The sequence below is a fragment of the Canis lupus genome, chromosome 33, assembly GCF_011100685.1.
Source record: "Canis lupus familiaris isolate Mischka breed German Shepherd chromosome 33, alternate assembly UU_Cfam_GSD_1.0, whole genome shotgun sequence".
In the NCBI taxonomy this organism is placed as follows: Eukaryota; Metazoa; Chordata; class Mammalia; order Carnivora; family Canidae; genus Canis; species Canis lupus.
In genome coordinates, this window is record NC_049254.1 from 24,730,874 (window position 1) to 24,755,843 (window position 24,970).

The following is a 24,970-nucleotide window of genomic DNA, read 5'->3' on the forward strand; positions in this document are numbered from 1 at the left end:
TTTAACCAAACCCCACGTTTGTCCCCAGGCTGCCTGACAATTCAGTTTAAATCACAACAATCTTTAATTTAATAAGAAATGATCTAAGGAAGTGGGAAGAAAAAACAGCAGGTCTGGGACCTACTAGAAGTAAGGTCCCAGCACTTATTAATCAACTTGGCAGCAGGCCTGACCCAGCCAGGCTGGCAGCAGATAAACTGAGCAGCCTGAGGACATCTCACAGAGTGGCCTGTGCCCCAACAGCTGGCTCCACTGGCTGCGGCGCCTGCTCAATGCAGGCAAGGCAGGGCCTCTGATAGGTCATGGGGCTCATTTTGTATTTCAGAAAGGCAGCCAAGAGAGAGTGGAAGCAGTAAGTGGGAAAGATGGCACTGGGGTTATTATTCTGCTTCCTTGACATACACAGTCAGGTGGCAGTATTTATTTTTTAAAAGCGAAGTTGGATTATCTCATCCTGGTACTACATAAAAAGGTTGTAAAATGTTGATTTGAAAAATGTTGCTGAAATCTTGCCTCAGAAAAAAAGAAAGTGTTTAGGGTTGCCTGGGTGACTCAGTTGGTTAAGCATCTGAGTCTTGATCTCAGAGTCACGAGTTCAAGCCCTGGAAAAAAAAAGAAAGAAGGGAAAAAAAAAAGAAGAAGGAAAAGGTTTAGAACTAATTTCATTAAAGATGATATTTCCTGGGAGGAAGAGGAACCTGAGAGCAAGGATCTAGGAAAGGTTTCTCAACCTTGGCACTATTGACATTTTGCATTGGATAATTCCTCATTGTGGGAGGCTGTTCTGTGCACTGTAGGATGTTTAGCAGCATCCCTGACCACTAGTCATTAGATGCCAGTAGCACTCCCCCAAGTTGTAACAACCAAAAATGTCTCCAGACATTGTCATATGTCTTCTGGAGGACAAACTTCCCCTGGTTGAAAACCACTGATCTAGGAGGATAGTTCCCTGACATCAGGAAGGGCCATGGCTAAGTACTGCTAGCTTTATGAGAGCAAGTTCTAGTCTACTATTAATCACTACATGTTGCTTCTCTCTACAGTAGCAGCACACAGAGTTTGTATACCTAGGAAGACTGGAAGACTAGGCTACCTGGCGTCTTGGTCCCAAGAAGAGTCATCATTCCAGATTTCCCAATGGTAGGAATTTAAGCATCAGGTCAATTGTTGCCTGGGCAACCTTTTAGACCTATCCAGAGGTTCTGAACTGATTACCCATGACAGTTGCCCAGAAGAACTTTAAGACCCAAGACTAAATTAACTCAGAATCTGTTCAGTATTTTATAAAAACTTTATTTTATAAAAGTTCTACTAATGGAGCAGCTACAGTTTAAGAATCACCACACCCAGCCAGATTCTGTGATTCTTATTTGCTGAACCAAGCATCATGTTTAGAAAAGTCCTCTCAATCAACCTATCAACAAATTAATTAGTCAACTAAATTGTGGTATCTTTGGCCAAATGTGGCAGTGACTTGCTAGCTACCAAATAGCAAGGATATTTAAATAATACAAGTGTAAAGATTTACAAACCCAAGAAAAAGGAGAGCAAGAAAGGAGAAGGAGCATATGAGTGGCTCAGTTGGTTAAATATCTCTTGGTTTCCACTCAGGTCATGATCTCAGGATCATAAGATCAACTCCTGCTGGGCCTCTGCACTCAGCAGGGAGTCTGCTTCCCCTCTCCCTCTCCCTCTGCCCCTCCCCATGCACACACACACACACACACTCTCTCTCTCTCTCTCAAATCTCTTTTATTAAGAAAAAGAAGGAAAGAAAAAAGAAAAGAAGGAAGGAAGGAAGGAAGGAAGGAAGGAAGGAAGGAAGGAAGGAAGGAAGAAATTCCAGTAATAGGAGGAGCACTACCTATTTGTTGCATTGAGACAATATGTTTGTAGATCTTTCTGAAATTGAAATACCTGTCGTCGGTAGAAATAAAGTCCTGACCCTCAAAGAAGAGGTTTGTCTCTGTGAGTGGGAAAAACTAAATAAGAGAGGCTAAGAGGTTGGTTTGATTGTTTTTGCTGGTCAGTTTTTCAATCTTCTATAGCATATCAGGGGTGTCAAGTGGACAGGCACCTACATGATGATGTAGGGAGCATGCTTTCAATAGGGCCCACACACTAGATGAGGCAGTAGTCCTGAAGAACCTTTTTCTAATGCAAAAATAATAGCCTTCAGATGATGGAGATAGTATAGAGAAGTAATTTATCTGCTGGGTCTGATAGCAGCAGATTGTACAGAATCTATATTCAGTGTATTATGAAGGATAATAAAAACCGAAGCTGGTTCTGATAAATCCAGTACCCACAAGAAGAAGCCAACTTTTGCTCTTCAGGCAAGAGATTTGTGTCAGGAGCTTCGGTGTGATATGTTATTGAATGTGAGGAGGGAGATTTGGGGAGATGAAACAGGAAGAACCCATGAAGTGGAGGGTAGAAACATCTTCTGCTAAAGCCAGATGTTCAGCTTAATTGCATGCTGTGGAGCAGTAACCCTCTGATCCAAGGCCAGCCTAAGGGGGCTGTGCATTGGGCTGAGCCAGGAAGGAGATCTGGGTCTTGCTACTGTCTCTGTTTCCATTTATTCTATGACCTCAGGCAAATCAAGTAATTTTCTCTCTTTGGATTGTATTTTTCTCTTACATGTAACAATGGGATACTGAAGGAAACTATAATTTCAGAATTCTCTTTGGAGAAGAGCTTCTGAAAGTGATAAATGATGCTTGTTAGTTGATTTAGTCATATAACTTTTTTAAGTTTTTAAAATTCATACTCTATATTATTGCTAAATAACCCTCCAAACAATTTAATTATTAAACATTTCAAAATCAATGAAATCAATTGTAGTGCTCAATGCAATGTCTTGACTTTAGAGGATATTAATAAATTTCTGTGGAATGATTGAATGAAGAATAAATACAAGGCACTAAGAACATTGCTAATATCTCAAAGAATAAGACTAACATAAATGTGTGAGATTATTTGTGATCTAGTGACATTCAGGCAATAGTAAATTGGGAAATGTTTATTTAAAAAATATTTTATTTATTTATTTGAGAGAGAGACAGAACAAGTAGGGGGAGAGGGAGAGGGAGAGTCAGAAGCAGACTCCCCACTCAGCAAATAACTCTACCCAGGCCTCAATCCCAGGACCTAGGGATCATGATCTGAGCCGAAGGCAAATGTTTAAGTGACTAAGCCACCCAGGTGCCCACAGTGTTTCTAAAAGTCCAAAGATTTTTTTCTAGGATGTAAGTCAATTCTTTATGTATGTGCAGAACTCTCAGTTCTTCTATATCCTGATTTTTCTGCCTAGTTGTTTTATCAACTGTTGAGAGACAGATGTTGAAGTTTCTAAATGTAATTGTGGATTTATATATTTCTCCTTCCAGTTCTAACATTGCTTCACATACTTTTGCAGCTGTATCCTACAAATTCTACTGGAAAATAAACTTTTACTTACTAGAAATGAAGTAGTTAGAAATAATTTGAAAAGCATCTTCAAGGGAATCCAAAGTTAGAATTAAAGTTTTTTTAAGGTTACCAAAGGAGAAAAACAGAGAATCAGTGGCAACATTTAATGGTCAAGATTGAAAATGCATGTTCAGGAATGAAGAGGAAATTAGAAAATTGGCCTCAGTATTTCCAGAGTCAGAAGACTGGGAGTTGGGCTGGATGATCTGAGTATCCATTTCAACACTATTATTCTTTGATTTACTGAAATTCCCTCCAAAATTGCCCTGGATTCAACTAGAATGAGTTGGCTGAGTTAGATACTCTCAACAACAATGACTGTCTAGAGGTATACATACCATTAGAGGCTGATACCATCTATCTAAGAATTTGGAAGTAACTTATAGATACAGAATAATCACAATTTGTAAGCAACTATAAGCAGTAGCTATGGCTAGGAGAGGCCTAGGGTAAACCCACTACAGTGAGTTTTAGTACAGACTTGGGAAGGTATGTGTATACGTGTGTGTGTGAATAAAATAAAACAGTGGTTCGTTGAATTCTTCAGCAAATCTAGTAATTTAAGAGAAAAGTCAACATGAGTTATATGGAGATAAATCAGGCTTTGAGTGATTCTCTTCATTTCTCTCTCACTGGAGTTCTTCGAGGTAATAAGCAAGAGCACAGGTAAGGAGGATGCAAGTCACTATACTTCAAGCTTTCAAAAGTCTTTCATGAAAAGAAAACAGATGAACATATGGGAAGAGGGACTGGAGAGAGGAAAACAAAGCATAAGAGACTCTTAATGATAGAGAACAAACTGAGGGTTGGTGGAGGGAGGTGGATGGGGAATGGGCTAGATGGGTGATGGGTATTAATGAGGACACTTATGATGAGCACTGGGTGTTGTATGTAAGTGATGAATCACTGCACTCTACTTCAAAAGCAAATATTGCATTGTATATTAACTAACTAAATTTTAACTTTAAAAAAGTCTTTCATGAAGCTATAAAAAAGATAACCCTTCATGGGATTTAAATGACATTTTTTCATTAATAGAAACCTGGATTCCCATTTGACCTTGCCGTTAAGTGTAAAACTAGGAGCACTACAACCATGACTCAGCATCTAGCATACAGCATGGAACTCAATCACTCCATAAATATTTGTTGGATGACATTGAATTCTCATGACAACCTTCTGCGATGCCTATGATTATCATCTCTATTTTAGAAGTGAAAGAACTGATGATGGTTTAGAGAAGTTTTCTCTACTAAGAACAGATACCAAGATTCTCCCAGTCTCTCTTAGTAACCTACAGCCTGAGCCCTTATATCTCAGCCTATCCTGATCTCCTTCCCAAATTATTCATGATCCGTATGGCTTCTAAACCCAGGTTTTCCTTCCTGTTAATGGTCTTATACTTGGTCTCACCCTTATCTACTACACATTTATTTACTACTACTACTACTACTACTATTACTACTACTACTACTTCTACTATATACTACTACTACTCAGTGCTAAGTTGCCCTGGCCCAGTCTGACTCCTGGGATCCAACCCTTGCTAAAGTCATTTGCTATCAGCATTTTTGTTCAAGCCTCTTATATTAATCCATTCAAATGAATGAATTCAAAACTCCGGTTTTATGCTAGGTGCTGGAGGTAAAATATGACAGTCTCTGACCTCAGGGAATCTATTTCAGAAGACCCTGGAAGTGTGGGCACTTTCCGATAGGAAAACAAGGAAATAGGTAAGTAGAAATGACTTTGGAAGAGAAATGTTCTTGCAGGAATAAGTCCTGGCATAGGGGGATATTTAACATTCGTATACATGGAAAATAAGAAATACACACAATGAAATATTCTGGTTTTCAGAAAGTCCAACATCTTTCCAAGGCGTGAAATGAAGTTGATAAAGATTTACTGTAAAAAGAGCCAGCAAGCTATCCAAAAGGGCTCAACACGCACTCTAATATTTTTGGCAAACAACAGATTAGGATAATGCAATCTGTTTATAGGATGACTGGATCTGAGCTATCAGGGAGTTAATTCAACAAATACTTGTGGTTCTACTATTTGGAAGAACACATGTGCTGAACACAGCAGGTCATATGAAGATAATGGAGACATGGATTCAATTCTCAAATACCCTGAGAAATATAGATAGGGCTCAAGGAAGAAAGTGGTATTTAAGATGAGTCTTAAATTATGGGTGGGATTTGGATGGGTGACCACTTGTGAGGGAAAAAGAGAAAATTCCAGGTAGATGAAAGAGCATAAAGTGCTAAGGCAGGAATACTTAGGGTATTGCCCTGAAATGATAAAAATTCCAGTATGGCGATGAGTAGGGCACATGGAAGTGAGGAGAGGGTTTGGAAGACATGATAATAAATTAGGGCTCTTGATTGCCTATCTTGGGAGCCTGCACAGGAAGAAGATTTATGATTGTACACTTGATCTTAGCCAAAAGGCCGAGAAGCAATGGACTTAGGATTGTAAAAATGAAAACACTCTAAATATCTGACAATAGAGGAATTATCTTATAAACATATATTGGATTATAATGCTGCATTAAAAGTTACCTATACTCAAGGAATTTCCTATACATGGGAAAAGGCACAAAATATGTTTAAATAAAAAAAAAAACCCACAATGTAAAGCTATTACAGCATGATTTTCAATAAGTATAAATGTAACTGATTTTGTTTTTAATTGAAGCATAGTTGACACACAATGTTACACTAGTTTCAGGTGTACAACTTAGTGATTTGACAAGCCTGTACATTATTCTATGCCCACCACAAGTATAGCTACCATCTGTCACCATAAAATGCTATCATTAACTATATTCCCCATGCTGTGCCTTTTTTCCCCATGACTTACCCATTCCATAACTGGGAGCCTGTACCTCCCCTTCTTTTCCCATTTTGCCCATGTCCCCACTCCCTTCCCCTCTGCCAACCATCAGTTAGTTCCCTGTATTTGTGGATCTGTTTCTGCTTTTTTGTTTGTTTGTATAACTAATGTCTAAAACAACATTAATATATGATTATTCACAGCCCTTCTTCAAATTTCCCTGCTCCTTTGGAAAATTCTGATTTGCCTATCCATACTCCTCTCAAGCTTGTGAACTCCAGCCTCACCATGTAGATCCATGTTTCATGTGTAAGTCTCCTAGGAAAGGGGATGGTGACCTACACTGTACACTCATTCTCTAGGGGCAGAAAAGAGGAGGAGGGGGCATACTGTGATCCAGAGGCAGGGCTGAGGAGCTTGGGGAAGATGAGCTGTGTGGGTGTGAGAGGACTGAAATCTAGGGGAACTGAGGAGTTTACCAAGTGGTCAATTAAGAATTGAGTATTCTTTAATGTTCTCTAGAGAAGCAAATGAAGATTGGAATTAGTTTCAATTACTTTTGGTTTCTGGCTGCATGGGACTCCAGATCTTATTTATTTACATATATGTACAAATAATTTAAGACTGGAAAGAAAGAAACTAAAACATTAGAAGTGGTTAGCTTTGCAGTGGGATTATTGGGCATTGGCACTTTTATGTAAGTTTTGAATAAAAACATGTATTAATGATGGGGAGTGCATTATTGCTTAAAGAAGACAAGTTTCAATAGGGTGTCCTGGGCAGGCTGAACTGTTAAAGGGTTAAGGGATGAGTAGGGGTGATAAAATGGGTCTAGATTTCTTTCTCAAGAAATCTGGTGTGAATAGGAGAGACATGATCAAAAGCTTAAGGAAGTGGGAAACTCAGGATATTTTTGGAGAGAGGGGCTTTTAGGGATTTTGGAACTGAATAGTTTGACAAATTAGACAGCAAATCCCCTAGGAGGGGGTATTTTTTGGAAGCATTTTTGGTAGTTTGCATGTCCTGGAAGTAAAGGGAATTTTATGGTTTGGTCTTTAATTAGAAGTAAGGTGTTTATCACTTCGTCCAAATAACACTGGGTGAGAACTAAGAGGTAATTCCCTCAGCTGAGGCTTACTGGCTCAGAGTCTGACTTTCCAAAAGTTGAAAGGTTAGAGATGTAGTAATAAGAAAGATACACTTTAAAGGATTCTGTTCTTGGGATCCCTGGGTGGCTCAGCGGTTTAGTGCCTGCCTCTGGCCCAGGGCGTGATCCTGGAGTCCCGGGATCGAGTCCCACATCAGGCTCCCTGCATGGAGCCTGCTTCTCCTTCTGCCTGTGTCTCTGCTTCTCTCTCTCTCTCTCTCTCTATATATATATATCTCATGAATAAATAAAAATCTTTAAAAAATAAAAAAAAGGATTCTGTTCTTTAAAGACGAATGCTGATTCAGGAATGCTAATTGAAATCTGCAAAATCACAGGTAAATTGGATGCAGATTTATTTGTTAAATTCTGTGATTCCAGAAGTTAGAGGAAAGGTATATGATGAACAAAAATAAGTATCTTTCTTATGTGAAATACTATTGGAATGAACTTGTTATGTCCACAGGCTGAATCTAAATATGCTCAAAAAGAGCATTAATTCTTAGACAATTGATTAAATATACACTAGGAGGAAATAAAGGTTTTGGGAACATTGTTCTCAATCTTCCCGGGAAAGTATCAAAGATGAGAGTGATGATAGCATATCCCATGATACTATCTTGGAGGAAACATTAGATAATTCTCAAGTCTTAAAATTCCCAGAGATGACTAATGTGGGGAGCTGGTGAAGCTGATGAATTATTTATTTTGGTCTGTGACAGGTGAAGACATACCTACAGTACAGGCTTCAACAGAGAAGGACTGTCAGATGGGTACCTAAATATAATTTTCTGAGACTTTCTTGATGACAGTCTAGTGTCCATATTTGGAAGAGGTTGTGAGAAGGGAGAAGTGATGAATGCAGATTGCTGTGGTTATTAATGAAGCATAAAATTGGAAAGAGATATTAACTTGTCAAGAAGGTGTAAATGAAAAGACAAAAGAATAGAGGTAACACGAACAGCCAGGATGTGTGTCTTGGGGCAAAGGAGGCAGGATGGCAGGGGATGTAAGTCACAGAACAAGAGGATGAGAAACCACTACCTTATCAGAGCTGTTGCTCACAGAGGCACTGTTCTGGAGCACAGCTGTTCCAATGCGTGTGAACCAAGGTCATAAATGGAAAAAAGGGAGACACTAGAGAAGAAATTCATTTGGTGGCCATCATATTGAATGTGTTTGAAGGAATTCAAAACAGAAGAAAGGTAACAAGTTCAAGGAGGAGTGCAAAGGAAGGCTAGAATGGGAAAACACAGGGAAGCAGAGAAAAAAATGTGTATTGAGTATCTACTAGAAAGCAGGCAGAAACTTGATGCAGCTCTTTTGATGCCTCTACATTAACACAGGCTTTTTAATGCAGTTGCCTCAGACTTGCCTCTCAAAATGTATGTTAACTAGTTATGAAGCAATACGCAAAATGGTATGCAAAAATGGTACACTTGACTCTCACCTATGATGAGAGATTTCCATTTTCTCCTGTTAATTTCTACATCATTTGAGTTTTTATAATTATGTATTACTTTAAATAAGACAAAACCAGAAAAATTCTGTTGGAGTGAGGTTAGCTTCCATGGATAAGCCACCTGTACTACAAAATAAACACTATAAAGGGGCTATATTCTTGTTAAATAAATGTATCAATAGTCCTAGAAATAATAATAATATATAATAATAATAATAATAATAATAATAATAATAATGTAATAAAAGGATATTACTGAGCATGTTACATATCCTACTCACAGTAGACTCACATCACACCATATTTTCCTTAAAGGTTAGACTTAAAACCTAACCCCCAGACCAAATAAATTCTATAAAATAAGCATGTTGACCACACATCCATAAACATATCTATGAAGATATATTAAGGTTATAGAAGCTTCGAGGTCTGGTGTGGATGATATGAGCAGGCAGGGGTACTGAAACTTCCCACTCTGCCTTATTTACCACTAGTTATTTAATAGTTGTTGTAAAGGCTCCATGATTTGAATTCCTGAACATTTGCTTATGACCCTTCCCTATAATCCTTCATTTGGTCTAGTTCAATTTAGCATAGTCAGTTCTCAAATTCAGTGTACATAAGAATTACTATATAGGATGGTATATGCAAAACCATGTATCCTATAATTTGCAGGTGATTCAAGGGATTTTTCAGAGATAATTTTGTTTGTACTTAATTTTTGTCTTACTTGCTGATTGGATTGTAGAACCACCCTATTCCTTTGTATAATTTGAGATTTGGCTCCACTTGAGAGAACTATCAGAAACTTAATAGGATGTATTCCCTTATGCTGCCTTAAGAAAAGAATAGAGAAACTTCTTGTGGCTCAAATACCCTCTCAACCTTCCAAAACTAGTGTATATTAAATGCTTAATTTATTTAGCCTGACTAGGAATCCTATCAAAGTACAGGTAGATGATAGAGACCTACCTAACAGAAGATAGAGTCCTATTATTAAGCAGTCTGGTCTATTTATTGGTCAAAAACAAACAAGCACAACCATGGTAACTCTAAGAGAGAAATTAGTGAATTTGAGATGTAACCCATTGAGAAATCCAGCGGATTCCCGGAGAATGAGCAGTGACTTTGGCTAGAATGATTTATGGCCCTTTATGAGCTGAATGGGCAACTAGATGGTTAAATGAGGATGGTCTGCCAGATGCATTCTTAACCTGAAGGTGGGAGAGAAAGTGGTCAGATGGGACTGGATTAGGAGGCCGGGTGAGACCCAAGGACCAGATGAAGATAAGGTCCCCAGGTTGGTTGTGCAAACTGTGTTCTGCACAAAAGTCTTGACTGGAGGAAGGGGAAACAGGCAGGAGTGGAAAGCCTGGCTTTGGGTCTTGGTAGAAGATGGTCCCTGCAGGGTTGGGGGCTGGAGCAGAGACTAACCTTTTCCTTTATGCTGAGAGGTAAAAATAGAGCAGTGGTGAACAGGGAGGATTAGACAACATATCTTGGTTTTGAAATGGCTGTGAGATGGCTACATTTTAAGTTGTTAACTCACATTTTTGTTTTTCACTCTGAATGTCTCCTATCTGTCCTTGTTGGAGAGGAATAAGTTGCATTTAAACAGGTACTCAGTTCCCTGAGATTTCCATAATTAGGAAGAGATGGAGCAGATCAGGAAACCAAAAGTGACTATGATTATTCTGGCTTTTGTTCTACAAAAAAGTCTAAGTATTTAGGGGAAGGGGATTTGTAGGTATAGACATAATGTCTTGGTAAACCAAAGGGAGGCATCAGATTTCCTTGAGCTGTGGGAAGGAGAGAATAAGAGGGGGTGGGGAGGGGAGAAATGATCTGGCTGATGGATCTGTGTGGACTTTGAATACAAAGGAGACTTTTTTTTAAAAAGATTTTATTTATTTATTCATGAGAGACACACAGAGAGAGGGGCAGAGACACAGGCAGAGGGAGAAGCAGGCTCCATGCAGGGAAGCCGATGAGGGACTCGATCCCGGGACTTCAGGATCATGCCCTGGGCCAAAGGCAGATACTCAACCACTGAGCAACCCAGGCATCCCTACAAAGGAGACTCTTGAACCTGTACTTGGCAACTCTTAGAAGGAGGGAATAGTTGTGTGGCATATCCAGGACAAGAGAACCAGAAGTGGACTTGTAGATGATTCCATGCCCAAGCCTCTGCATGATAGCAGCAGAACAGTGGACATCTCAACATTATCCAGTGAGGGAGGACCAACCAGAAAGGCCCAACCTCTACTTCTACTTTGGCATTGTTTAAAACCAGTGATTCCCAGGGAAGGCTGAAATGAAGTTGTATATTTGACAGATAGGGACCTCAAAAAAAAAAAAAAAATATATATATATATAAAGTGACAGAACAAGGGCAAATGGGTAGCTCAGTCAGTTGAGCATCTGCCTTGGACTCAGGTCATGATTCCAGAGTCCTGGGATCCAGCCCTGCCTCTGGCTTCCTGCTTAGCGGGGAGTCTGCTTCTCTCTCTCTCTCCCTGTGTCTGTGTCCCTCTCCCTGCTTGTGCCTTCTCTCTGTCTTTCAAATAAATAAATAAATAACATCTTTAAAAAACATAAAATGAAAACACAAATTTACCTGAATATGAGATTTGAGATTTTATACTTGATTTTATGATGCTGCCTTTAAGTGAATATATCAAAATGGTTGTATCAGAGTCATGAATTTTGCCTCCTGTGTGCCAGGCACTGTGTGAAGCATGGTCACACCTGTTCTCTCATGTAATCTTCACAACATCACTGCATGGCAGATGTTGTGATCACCCCAGTTTACACTGGGGCTCAAAGACCCAGAGGCTAAGTAAAGGAGCAGGGATACAAACTCAGGTCTGCTTAACTTCCTGCATTATATACCTGTTATCAGTGGCATGTACCTAAGTTTAGAGACAAAAGGAATATACTGGAATTTTTCGAAGGTAAAACACAAAAACAGAGCTCAGTCCACTATAGTATTGGGTCTCATTACTGAAAGCAGAGTATATAAACACACACACACACTCACACATACGCACAATCAATTCCAAAATTCCCACCCAAGTATGAGCAAAAAACCAGACATATATTAGCATTTATTTTTTTTTAAACATCTAATTTCTCAAAGACCCAGGTTTGCCTTAAATATTTATATTCAAGGCTTTGGGTGCATGGTATGTTCCAATTCACAGGATCAGTTTACCTGGTTAGGGTCAGGATCAACTTCATCCCAGTTGTGAGTGACATGGCCTTGGTCAATGGATTCAAAGGGCTTGTGACAAACTGAAGGTAGAATTCTATACAGCCAACTGGGGGAAAACAAGGACAAGTAAGCTTTGTTTTGGGTGATATTATGAGAGATACAGAGACTGGCTCAGGAAGTACCATCAGGAAGATGCTCAAGTCAACAACGATCTGTGGGCTTTAATGTGAGCAACAATGACACAGCATCACTTCCTAATAGCCACTGCTGCCCATAGCTCTGGCCTCTTCCCACCTTTCCACTCTACCCATCACTCTTCAAATTGAGGCTCTGGCTCTTGGTGGTTCCCATTCTGACAAAAAAATGAAGAATTGTTTTTCCCAAAGACAATTATAAAGGAAGGGGAAGTACCTTGAAGGATATCTGTACAGGAAAATCCATAGAAAAACATTAGTGTATATACGTCATTGGATACTAATTTTTGCTTTGGAAGGTGAGGACAACGACTCCTTACGTAGATTGAAAGAATATGGGTAGTTTTTTGAAATGTAATTTAAAAAAAATATAAAAGTAATACACGCTGGTGGTAGAAATAATTTAAGTAATTCAAAAGTCCCTAAGGGTAAATGGCTTCTCCAATTTCTCTTCCAGTTTCTTCAGGGCCAATTATTAGAAACATCAGAGCTTAACCATATTTTTGTATATTCTCTCAGATGTCACCAGTGCATGTATAAACAGAATTGCCAAATCACAGTACCAGTTTATTCTCACAACAATATTGTGTGAGAGTGCCTAATGGCTCACATCTTCACATATATGGGGTATTATTAAAAATAATTTTGGCTTTAGAGGTAAAAAGTAATATCTCATTTTTATTCTGTATTTCCTTCATTATGAGTAAGGTCGAGGAGCCGTATGTTTATTGGTCCTTTGTAATTTTTCTGTGAATTACTTGTACAGGTCCTTTACTATTTTTCTATTGGGTTATTTATCTTTTTTGATATTAATTTATAAGAGGTTTAGGAAATTAACACTCTGTACTCCAAAATTGTAAGACGATCTGTCCATATAGTCTTATAGTTAAGTATATTTGTAACTTGTTTTTTTTTTCTCCTTCCTTCCTTCCTTTCTTCCTTCAAGTTTTATTATCTGTATATGGCAAGGCCTAAGCCAGAGATTTCCCTGCCAGGACCCAGACCTCAGGCTTCAGGAAGAGAAGAAGACTCTGATGCAGGAGTCCTGAAGGACATCAAGAGAACTATCCAGAAGTTGAGAGGAACACTGAAATTTGCTAAGAGGGACTCAAGTCCTTTTAGAGGCCATTACTCTGGCAGCATATAGAATGACAAGGAGTACTACCTCTGACAATGGAAGACCAGACCTGTTTGAATAGGCTCTGGCCACTTAAGCCCCAGGACACTGTACTCCAAGGGGCAGAGTCTGTCTGGCCCCGCACTGAACCCTTTGGGAGATAAAAGAGATAGATTGTCCAGTTTCCAATTGATTCCTCCAGTTCTAAATGATGTGACCTCAGACCTTGGACTTCAGGCTATGAATAAACTAAGCCTCTGCAGCTTCCAGTAGTATATGGAGTTAAGGACATGTATGTGTACCTTAGAAGTAACTGTGTGATCCTGGGCAAGTTACAAAAATTTCCTGATCCTTGTTTCTCATCCTTATCTCCTAGGATTGTTGCAAGGATTCAGTTTATGTATCTAGAATGCCCCCCACACAGTAGGTGCTCACTTACTAGATATGAGTTGATAATCCCAGATAATCATCTGGGTTTTTATGATGGTCCAAATTTTCCAAATTCCCTATCTTGACTCTCCCCTCTCAGTACAAAGGGATCAGCTAACTAGTCTGATAAAAATTAACCCTTGGTAGGTATAATCTCTGATAGTTTTGTGAGAGCCCTCTATTCTGTGGTTTAAATGAGTGGTGACTCACTTTAAGAACTCCAGGCTTGCTCACCTATGGATGGAACTGGTTCTTTCTTTCCTTGGAATTTTGAGCATTTTCACAAAATTACTGTGGATACTTTTGGAGAGTTCTAAACAGATGGGTGAGCCATGCCTAGTGTCCCTTATTTTTTAGCTGTTTATAAACCTCCCCAGGCAGCACTACATTGCCCTGGACAGAGATTTAATTCTGATTCAAGGAATTGTGCCAGCTTCTTAATGAAATGCCAACAGCTCCTTTTCAGCCTCCTGGAACAGAGTTAAGCTCCTGCTGGCTGAAGATATCACTGAATAATGGGGGTAGGCCGCAGAATCTGGAGCCCAGGTGTCCCATTAGTGAATGGGCCATAAAGTCAAGAATATAGTCATGGAGGCTAGGTTGTCATAAATTAGAATGGACAGGAATTGTCAGTGTGCTTACCTTACCTGGACTGTTTGGGATTGCAGAAAAAGAGAGAGCAAGAGATGATTAAAGAGCAATAGAATTAACCCTAGATTTTGGCAAGTATGAGAAACTATCTTTTCTTCCCTCCATGCACATAGTTATCAAGAGAAAAGCAATATTGATATGGGCGTGGAAGCATAATACTTGCCATAGCTCACATTCAGTTCTCTGACAGCCTCCTAAGGGGTACCCTGTACTGGAGAGAGAAACTCTGCTATGGTAACAATAATGATGATTGGAAAAGTTGTTACCATGTGTCAGGCAATGTGCTAAGTACTTTATAGGCATTCTTTCCTTTAATCCTCACTACAACTATGAAATAGATACTATCATTATCTCTTTTACAAACGAGGAACCAGAAACTCTGAGAAGGTAGAAGACTTGCCCAAGGTCACACAGCTGAAGAGAGAAGGAGAGAGGATTTAAACTCAGGGGACCTTCTTCTAGAGTGGGCATAATTAACTGCTAAAGAAAACAGCTAATCATTTGTGTGGTCCATTGTGGTGTTGTACTTGTTATCTTACTTGCTTCTCAGGAGGAGTCTGTGGCGGTAAACCCCGTCTGTCCCACTAAGCAGTACCAGATCAACTGCTCTCTCTCTCAGGTCTCCAATATTAGGAGCAGCCCTCTTTGCAGAGACCCTAGTCTGATATTCCTATAGTTCCACACTACTTGTTTAAGTCACGGCACTTACTGCCTCCCCAAATCACACATCTCTTGTGTTCAACCTATCCCATGGGAGTCAATCAAAGGAGTAAGTTCATTGACCTGGGTTGTGAGATTATAGCAAACATGGAACATGACACATGGTGCTAATGAATGTGCTGGTTTCCAGCAAAGGCAAATTCCAAAGAGTAAAATCTTATTAATTCAAACCACAAGGGGCCATAATTCATGACTGTCAACTGCCCAAGCTTAGTTATCCAATATTTTCATGCAAAGAACCTAATACTTCGTAATACTTCTATCTTCTGAAGAAGGTATAATGAATCCTCTGTAATTTTGAGTTAACTGTTATTAAAAAAAAAAAACAAAACCAAAAAAACCCAAGTAAACCAAAATTGAAAACCCAACTGGATGACCATTAGGGGAAAGCCAGTTTATTGGGGACATTTTCTTCTGAATAAAAGTGAGAATTTGTAAATGGAGTTGGACATGTGTGCTTTCCAGACCCTGTGCAGATATTTCTTCCTTTCTTCCATTAGTCACTTCCACATCTCAGCTGGAGATGAGGCCCATCCCCTGACTATTACACAGAGCACAGCCTGAGAAAAGCAGAATCTTGGGCAGCCATGGAAGGCTGTAGGAGCCAGCACTAAGTACCAGTCATAAATCCCACAGTCTGCAGGTCAGAATTAACCTAATCCTGTACCTTCTCTTATTTGTGCTCCGTGGACAAGTGAAAGCAGATCCTGAGAGCTGTTCAGCATACAGATTGTAAGGGCAGACTTGAGGATTGTTCTGAAAAAAGGGGGGGAGGCAATAAACAACATCACTTCAATCAGAAAAGCATCCCACCTTCCCACCAAGCAATTTAGTGTGGGGAATTCTGTCCTGGATGGGGATGCTCTGGGGCACTGCACATGACCATCCCCAACCCACACATACTTTTTGTAGCACCTGTTTAGGTGATTCCCCTCCCCCCCCCCCCCCACCGATTAGAAAAGCAATACATGCAGAATGTAGAGCATTTATAAAATACAACCCAGTATCTCACCATCCAGAAATAACCCAATGTGGATATACTGGGTATTTCCTTTCAATCTTATTCTCCAAAATGGGGATCCAGTGAAGGATGATGTGTGTAGTCCTATAATGATCATGACTTTTTCTTGAAAGGGGAAATATCATATTGTGAGCATTTTGCCATGCCACTAAATATTCTTTAAATTTTTTGAAAAAAAAAATTTTTGTTGCCATATTTTTGCTATTGTAACCAACACTAGTGTAAACATCTTTGTGAATACATTTTTAGGACTGGCTATTTTCTGATCACTCTCATATCTTATGCTGTTCAAGGGAACTACAAGGAAGTCCTCTTAACCTTGAGCCCAGGGATCCTCCTGAAAGTTCCTATAGTTAGTCTTACTATTTCAGATAGGGTGCTTTGCCATAGGTGACCACTGTCCCACTTTAATCTTTGTATTGCCATTGTTCTATATCCTAATTATCTTCAAGATTTGTAAAACTTCTAGACAATTCCCAGGAACAATGGTGGGTGGAAGTGATTTGGCCTGAGGGCTGGTTATTTGATCCTACAATTCAGAGTGTTCTGAGCTAATATTCTAGTCATTCATACCTGTCCTTCTGGCAGGGCACCTGGGCAGCGAGGGTCCTCTGAGGCACACTCATTCCCAAATCCGGGGATGTACTGCATATGACAAAGACACAAAGGGTATCATTAACAGGATTTAAAGAGCATTTCACAACATTGATAATCTAATGAAGGTAAGAATTTCTATATGGACATGTGCTTGTGTATGATGTTCCATATGTAATATGTTTGCTGTGTTGTAGCATGTAGGCCATTCAGGAAAGGAAATATGCTCTGTGTGAATTTTAAAGACCACCAATTAATTGGGAGAAGACTGCTAGATATAGTATAGACTTTCCACCCTTATCTGTACTTGTTGATTTATGGGCTCATTCTTAATGATTCTACTCCAAGGACAGGTTCTTTAATTCTTCTTCCACCAGGGAGTTCTGGAGAAAAGAGATAACTCAGGCATCACCTCAACTCCAAATTCATAGGAACTTGCTGGGCCTGGATGGCAACCTTCCTGAACATGGAGCTCCATTCCCCTCCATACTCTGAAACAAGCAACCATAAAGAGGCATGTGGATTCAATCATAAGCAAAAGTTCTCCAAACTAATATTGCTCCAGTCAGAAACCTACGTTATCTGGTTCACCTATGGAACACTTGTGTATGTATCTGTATTTTTGTGGATACATGAAAATGAAGTTTGCAGATATGAGAGGCTTTCAAGAGAAGTGCCAAACCAGTCTGTCCACAATGGTACAATGGCATCTATCTGATTTCTCTGCTAGCGGATAAGCCCCATGGAATCTGTGACTATGGCAGTCTTGTTTACCTCTATTGCTCTGTGTCTGGTTTGCCAGAAGATACTCAATAGATTGATTTAGCCTTTCATTTAGAGCCTATCCTGAGTGTATGTATGCTGCTAGAAGTGGGATCATAACCCACTTTTCTCTAATTTAAATATAAAAAAATGTCCTTTCTTCCCATTATTGTTCCTAATGAATGCACTTAATTTTAGCCTAGGATAGTGCAAGTGCAGCCTTGCTCAGTGAGTGAAACACCACCATCTGAGCACTTGTCTTTAAGAGATATAAGAAGGATGTAAGTGGGTGGAGGGTAAGCCCTCCAGAGTTCTCAGCAGCATGGATAAGGATGAGCTAAATGCGATATGCCCGGATGTGTAAGCAATGATCAGGCCGGTAACTGCTATATTTGGAAGAAATATAAAATGTGAAATGTTATGACTTAGCAATGGAAGTGAAATTATTCTTTTTGCCTCCAGACACAATTTTTTAAAATATATTTTTGAAGATCTATGAGCACTAAAAGAAAATGAATCCTATTAAACACAGATAGGTTAACAGCAGCAGCAGCAGCAGGCAGTTTGGACTGATTTCTTTGGGAACCAGCACTCTGGCTCTCCACTAGATAAAGTTTTCTTCTTTCTTTCTTCTCTCAGAATGGATCTCACGCTCACTGTCAGGGATTCAATCCAAGGATTGAATTTGAAATGCTGAGAAATGGTAACGACCTCAAATTATCTTCAATTCTGTGGAATGGACCTTCGGATCAATCTGTGACTGAAGTCACTGAGCGTTACAGAGCCTTCACTCTGTTCAACTGCCTCATTGTTTCTCTCTGCAAGGGAGGCAGGGAAGTTGGAGGGCTCCAACTAGACAGCAGAACCTTCTCTAGGCATGGGTGGGTTTACTTACTAACCTTCCCCATTCTTCACTGCTGCTGGTCTCAGAACAAGAACGCAGGGTTGTATGTATTTTTTGGGACAAGGGAAAGGAGACTTAGTATAGGTAGTTCTGAAGCATTTGTTTCTGACTGCTTTAAAAAATAGAAAAGAAAGTAGAAAGAACAGCTGGTGACTTGGAAGGGAGCCACCCAGCTCTGAGAGAGGTGTGAGTTCTGAGCCGGTTTCTGCATCTTAGCTGTGGTGCATTGGCTGAAGAGGAGGCGGAAAATGCTGACTCACTCTCCAGTCAGTCGGTTTTCCTAATCCTCGGAGGGAAGAATTACAGATGAGTTTATTAGAGCTTTCAAATGCCATGTCCCCTACTGCCGAAGGCATCTGACTTGAGGAAGCAGTACTCTGCAGCTGCTTTCCCAAGGTGCTGAGCTCAAGGGCAGGATCTGGACTCTGCTTATATCAGCTGTGAAAATCCAAGTGTTCAACGGCACCTGGTTCAGTGGCTATGTACAAATACACCTTATGCAAGAAGGAAAGAAAATCTAATATTAAACAAATGAATTTGTATGTTTTCTTCAGTCCAGGTTTCTGAATAGCTGGACCCAGCATAAAAATATGATTTCACTTTTTCCCCAAGAGAATAGTATGAATCTTTTCTAAATGAAAGGACAAATCATGGGGCTCCATTCAACTTCAGTGCCATCGGGGGTCTGGCAACTGCCTAGTACACAGCTTTTTAATCCTCCCCTGGATCCCGGCATGTGCTCTGTGTGTCAGAGTAGGTTTATGACATGCTTTCTCCCGACTCTGATTGTGGGTAACACCCTGATGGGATGAGCAGATGGTGCACCTCACTGCCTTTTACTGAGCTTAAAGGAAAGAGAGAGAAGTCAGGGTAGAGATGCAACTAGAGCTACCTTGTTCCTGTGGAAAGAGTCCAGCATTTCCAATGAACTGTGTTGGGAACAGACAATAGAGATTGTTGGGAGCTTGCAGGTCATTGTGGGAGGCTGAATAAATGACCCTCAAAGATATCTCTGTCGGAAGCCCTGGGACTTGTATTACTTCATATACTCAGAGAGACCTTGCAGATGTGAGTGATGTAAGAATCTTGAGATGAGGAGTTACCCTGGATCATGTGGGTACACCCTAAATGTAATCACAAGTGTCCTTAGTTGAGGGAAGTAGAAGGAGATCTGACTACAGAAGAGGAAGAGGCAGTGTCATGACCGGAGCAGAGGCTAGAGTGGTGCACCGCGCAGTTGGAGAAGGAGCCTCAGTCACAGAATGCAGGCAGCCTGGGGATGCTTGATTTTAGGCCTATGAAACTGATTTCACAGTTCTGACTCCTAGAACTGTGACAGAATAAATATGTGTGGTTTTGAGTCACTAAATTTGTGGTCATTTGTTACAGCAGAAACAGGAAACAAAATGACAAAATTAGTGGGTCCCATCTTTAGCTAATAGAATCACTCCCAGAAATTTGTTAAACACAGACTTACTTGGACCTAGTGAATCAAAATATTTTGAGTGGGGGCAAAGTCTGGATATTAAACAGATCCTCATTTTTGAAATGAGGAAATCAAGATTTGTAGAAGTGAAGCAACTTAAGAACAGGGGGTCGTGGATTTGAAAATTAATTTTATTATTTTATCTTTTGAATTTTCTTCCCCCAGTTGGGCTGCTTTTATGTAAATGTGATTTCATTTGAGGCTTTGTGTTGCTATATCCATTAAAATGAAGAAATAAAAGCTGAGAAGTGTATTTTTTGACTTACATAATGTTTATTGATTAGAATGATGCAATCTGGCTCTCTGTGTTTGGATTCCTGATCTCTAGAGCTAACCTTTGCTTGTGGAGATTAGACAGCAGGCAGGGAAGAAAGCCTTTGAAATTGAGAACAAAGACCAGCATGCAACTTACATTGGTCTGCTGGTGCTATGCATAATAAGTTGCTAAAAATTTCAGCAGGATAGGATTTTGGATATAATTTATTTATAAATGGTACGGATGTTTCCAACCTCTGCTGAACTCCCTCATAGGATTTTCATCAGGAAACAGTTTTTATGGACTCTCCTTCTTCCAAGACTTCAGCTACAACCATTGATATGATGCCATGATCTAGTATCCATTCTCTTGGCCCTACCCACTCCCCTGAGATCCAGATCCGTACATCACACTGCATCCTGAGTATCTCAACTTAGCTGTCCCTACAGCATCTCAAATTTAGCTGAAACTCTCTTGGCTCCCAGAACATTCTGGGCTATCTGCATGTGCTGTGACTTTGTACTCACTGTTTTCTCTGCCTCCCAACTCTTTCAACTTAGCCAGTTTCTACTAATCTCTTATGACTTACTCAGGAACAGCCTTCTTCAAGAAGTTTCTCTTGACTCTACCTAGCCCAGACTCAGTTCCTTTCCAATATTAATCTGTGGCATCAGTACTAACACACAATATTTGCTGAATCAATGAATGACAGTTCTTTTGCAGCCTTTCTCTTAGTCAGGCAGTAGGATAAATTCATTTACCTCAGTGTTGAGTGTTTTCAGGATCCCTATCAGCTAGGGAGATGTTTGATTCTTCAAATTCGTATCAGTTGAAAGGCATTAGGGAAGTGTTCAAACTATGTATCCTGAAAGAAGCCTACAGTGTGGCCCTCCTGGCTTGAGTCTAAGTTCTGGGCAGTTCTAATCAATTCCACATGCATGTGTTGGGCACTGTTCCAAGCCCAGGCTGGACACTAGGTGTGGTTTGAGACACTGGGAAAATAATCCCTTTAAGACACAAGTTCATTAGATGCTGATAAGGCTCCTTTTGGAGCCTGGGATCTAGATTCAGACAAACCAGGTTCTGATCCAGTCTCTATCATCTATAAGCAGTGACCTTGGGAAAGTCAATCTCTCCAAACTTTCCTTCCCTTATTGGTTAAGTAGAAACAAGACTGCCTACAGTCCAGATTTATTTTGAGGATTACAATATGAGTTAATTCATTAATAGCACATAACCCACACATACTTTTCAATTGCACATTAAATCATTAAAAGGAATTATTTCCTAGAGGAAGTGCTAGGGCTTCTACTGGCCAAGGACTGATTGTGGATCCTCAAAATAACTGAATATTTTAAGCAAATCTAATTGGTTGGCTGGAGGCAGTCCAGGAAGCTGCAGCAACAGGAAGATGGCAGGGCATTGGGGCTGGGAAGCAGTGAGAAATGTGTCTGCCCATGGTGGAGGGGAGCTCTTACGATGTCTATGCATTACCAAGACAATATTTCAAATGAACAAAGGCAAGAGATAGACAATGAAGGCTTCATTTCTTTTCTTTATCACCTCTCCTGCAACCCCCCAGCCCCAGCCCCAGCCCCAGCTATGCCTGCAGACATGGCGAAGCCTCTAGAACACAGGGGTTTGGAACAGGGCCTTGCTAAGTCCTCTCTGATTGTGACACTCTGGAATTCTCAGAAGCTTCCATAAGTTTTGGCTGAAGAATCCACAGCAAACTTAGCAGAGAGTCTCTTACCTTTAACTCGGCCATTTTCCCTCTGCTGCAGGCGTGATGACTTCAGGAAATGTGGGCTCAGAGAAGGTATGGAGCCAAAATACTTCGGTTTCTCCTTCAACCCACTTTCTGGATGTTATTCCCACCACTTCACTGGGCTCACTGGTTAGCAGGCAGCTCAAATCAGCCACAAGAATTAGTTCACTGATAACTAGGGAGAAAGTCCAGAATGCTTATTTCCAAATGCTTACACAATATCTTTTTTTTTTAAACTAAACCCAGCTGTTTTTGGAAGAGTTTGCAGAAGCCTGTCTTCTCTTCACCTGAGGTAAAGATTAGCCAATTACGTGTTCCAGTGAAAAGAAGGAGGCTTATTACTAAAGACAGAGAACGTAAAGCTCTCCAGGAAAGGAACTGTGGTAGTTAGAACCTGCTGTGTGTGACACAGTCCTGACTCAGGCCCAGAAGGAAGAGGGCAGGATGTTCACTCTCTGCAGAATGTGACGACAAATTGTGCTCTGACATAGGTGTTTACACACAACTGCTTGAAATGGTGATAGGGGCGAGACAGATGTCCAGAGATGTCTCCAAGGGATAAGCTGGGGGAACTGCCCAGACCCTGGAGTGCTTCACTTAAAGCAAACTGTGATTTTTACTACTGTTCCTCTTCATTTCTTAAATATATGTAGTGTTTTAATAAATTCTTTAAGAATCTTGTTTTTTAATATCTGTATCCTTCTAAAAACAAAGAGATTACTACCTGGCCACCTTTTTTTTTTTTTTTTAAAGATTTTATTTATTTATTCATTCATAGACACAAAGAGAGGCAGAGACACAGGCAGAGGGAGAAGCAGGCTCCATGCAGGGAGCCTGACACGGAACTCGATCCCAGGTCTCCAGGATCACACCCCAGGCTGCAGGAGGCTCCAAACCACTGCGCCACCAGGGCTGCCCCTGGCCACCTTTTCTATGACTCCCTTGCCCTTCATCTTGGCTATTCTCCTTAGCCATAGTCAGATATCCACTTCTTAGCTAATTGTATTCAGAAAGAAAGAAACCATATTATCAAGTACCTGTTTGTTCGAGATTTTTCCACAGACATTATCTCATTTAATTTCACAAAAACAATCTTGTAATCTAGGTTTTATTATCACAGACACAAGTGCAATAGACCAGGCAGGAAATGTAGATAGGCTAGGTCATATTTCAAGATAAGACTTCTATATGAAGCTCTAATTTTTAAACATTGGCAACTAAAACAAACGAATAAATGAATGGATAAATCCATTGTGGTAGGTTGCAAAAATTATCTCCCATCTTTGTATGCATGCTCTTTTGTAATGTTGATTTTGCTGCTCTTCCCAGTAAGAGATGTGGTCTTTCTCATACCCTCCTTGAATCTTGTTTTGGTTAAGAGCAAACACAACACATGTAGGGGCTTGAAAAGTGCTTGTGCCTTAGGATTTGTCCATTTCTCTCCACTTGAGATTACCACACAGAGAAGCTGAGCTAGTCTTCTTGAGAATGAGAAACCCCTTGAAAGGAGAGGTTAAGGCAAGATAGTCCAGCACTAACTGCCAGACATGTGAATGAGGCAATCTGGCTGCAAGATAACGGCAGACATGTGAATGATCTCAGGTGAAAACAGCAGAACCACCGCAAGGCCTAGTCCAAATTGCTGTCTCATAGAATTGTAAGCAAACACAATGGTGTATTTTATGCTATTAAGTTTTGGGGTGGTTTGTTAAGTGGTGAGAGATAATGGATACAGTGATGTCAAAGACATGCATGCAGGTTTGAAAAGATTATGGGCTGCCAGTTTAGACCCTCTGCTCCATATACATGGGTCTAAGGTTACTTTCAGAGGTCCCCAGGCTCCAGCATACTGCAGTAGCAGCAGAATGATTTGCCTGTGTATGAGGTGTTAGCAGGGAGAGGGCCAGACTGAAGCAACAAATGACAGGTTGGTAACAAACTGTGCGGCTTGATGCCTGGGTTCCAGGCAATTTAGGACATCTCAGCATATGTCAGCATAGACAGATGACTTTGTGGTATTATGCAAGCTTCCCTGGAATTTATATACACACCTGGAAGGAAGTGGTATGTGTTGGGGGTGGCCCCAATTTTACTGAAGCTAAGTTTTTGCTATTACTGTAGTATGCAGACTCAAAATCAAAAAATGAATTCAAGAAAAAATATTTCTTACATTTGATTTTGAGTACTTTGGATCTTAAATCTATTAATCCTGGAGATTAGTTTTGGTGGTTAGGGGAAAAACATGAATGGGAATCAATAAAAGATAAGAGAAAAGCTTTACTTCTTTATTTTTCTGTAAACTTCCTATGCTCTTTCCACTGAATCAGTTGGAAAGGCAGATTTAAGAAGTTGGGAAAGCAGGTTTAAGCTCTTTCCTGAGGTGTGGGAGATTTCCAAAAGAGTAAGAAAGTGTCACAGATCCCTGACTGGATGAAAATTACTTTGAGGGGCTTGAAAATATTTGCTGGCCTAACTGTATTTCCTTTTTGTTTATAATTGTGATGCAATAAAACAAGTATTTGCTTTGTGTAACTACTATGTGCCACATACTATTGAGGGTTATAAGAATAAACAAAACTCAGGAACTATCTCATTCTATGTCTATGGTTTCCCATTTCGATTAATGTAATCACATGCTCATTGCTTTATTTTACAATTTTCGAGGACCTGCTATGTGCCAGATCCTGTGAGATGCAGGGGGCACAAAGATGACTCAGTTCTGTTCTCTACTAGAGAAGCATACCTAAGAAGACTGAAACAAACAGGCCATTACAACAGAGAACCATACTTGCTGTGACAGGGAAGGGCCCGGGTGCTATGGGAGGTATTGAGGGGCACCTCCTCCTGAATAGGACGGCGGGGAAGCCTTCCCAAAGGAGATTGATACCTGAGCCAAGTTGCATAGAATGAGTTGGATAGGGCATTGAGCAGAG

The 24,970-nt window shown here is 40.2% G+C and overlaps 2 protein-coding genes and 1 long non-coding RNA gene across 11 annotated transcripts in view; 2 read left to right on the plus strand and 1 right to left on the minus strand.

Moving 5' to 3' along the window:
- Positions 1-15,615, plus strand: part of LOC102151423 — a 29,390-nt gene extending 13,775 nt beyond the window's left edge. For 7 of the 8 annotated variants that reach the window (XR_005383380.1, XR_005383377.1, XR_005383376.1 and 4 more), the window contains 4 exons: positions 1,044-1,140; positions 5,110-5,207; positions 6,516-6,621; positions 13,276-15,615. This is a non-coding gene — a long non-coding RNA (uncharacterized LOC102151423). The remainder of the gene's footprint in view (positions 1-1,043; positions 1,141-5,109; positions 5,208-6,515; positions 6,622-13,275) is intronic. The other variant, XR_005383381.1, reaches the window with a different exon arrangement.
- Positions 1-22,212, minus strand: part of HGD (homogentisate 1,2-dioxygenase) — a 41,727-nt gene extending 19,515 nt beyond the window's left edge. Inside the window, exons 1-4 of one of the 2 annotated variants that reach the window (XM_038582962.1) lie at positions 22,023-22,212; positions 16,841-16,912; positions 15,914-16,002; positions 12,136-12,241 (exon numbers count right to left, since the gene is read on the minus strand). In XM_038582962.1, coding sequence (XP_038438890.1) covers positions 12,136-12,241; positions 15,914-16,002; positions 16,841-16,912; positions 22,023-22,037 — 282 coding nt within the window. In that variant the 5' untranslated portion in view covers positions 22,038-22,212. Of the gene's footprint in view, positions 1-12,135; positions 12,242-15,913; positions 16,003-16,840; positions 16,913-17,273; positions 17,355-22,022 lie in introns of those variants that run through there. The other variant, XM_038582961.1, reaches the window with a different exon arrangement.
- The window catches only part of GTF2E1 (general transcription factor IIE subunit 1), a 99,946-nt gene continuing 96,943 nt past the window's right edge, over positions 21,968-24,970 (plus strand). The window contains exon 1 of the mRNA XM_038582964.1: positions 21,968-22,088. The gene's annotated coding sequence lies outside the window, so the exon portion shown is untranslated. The remainder of the gene's footprint in view (positions 22,089-24,970) is intronic.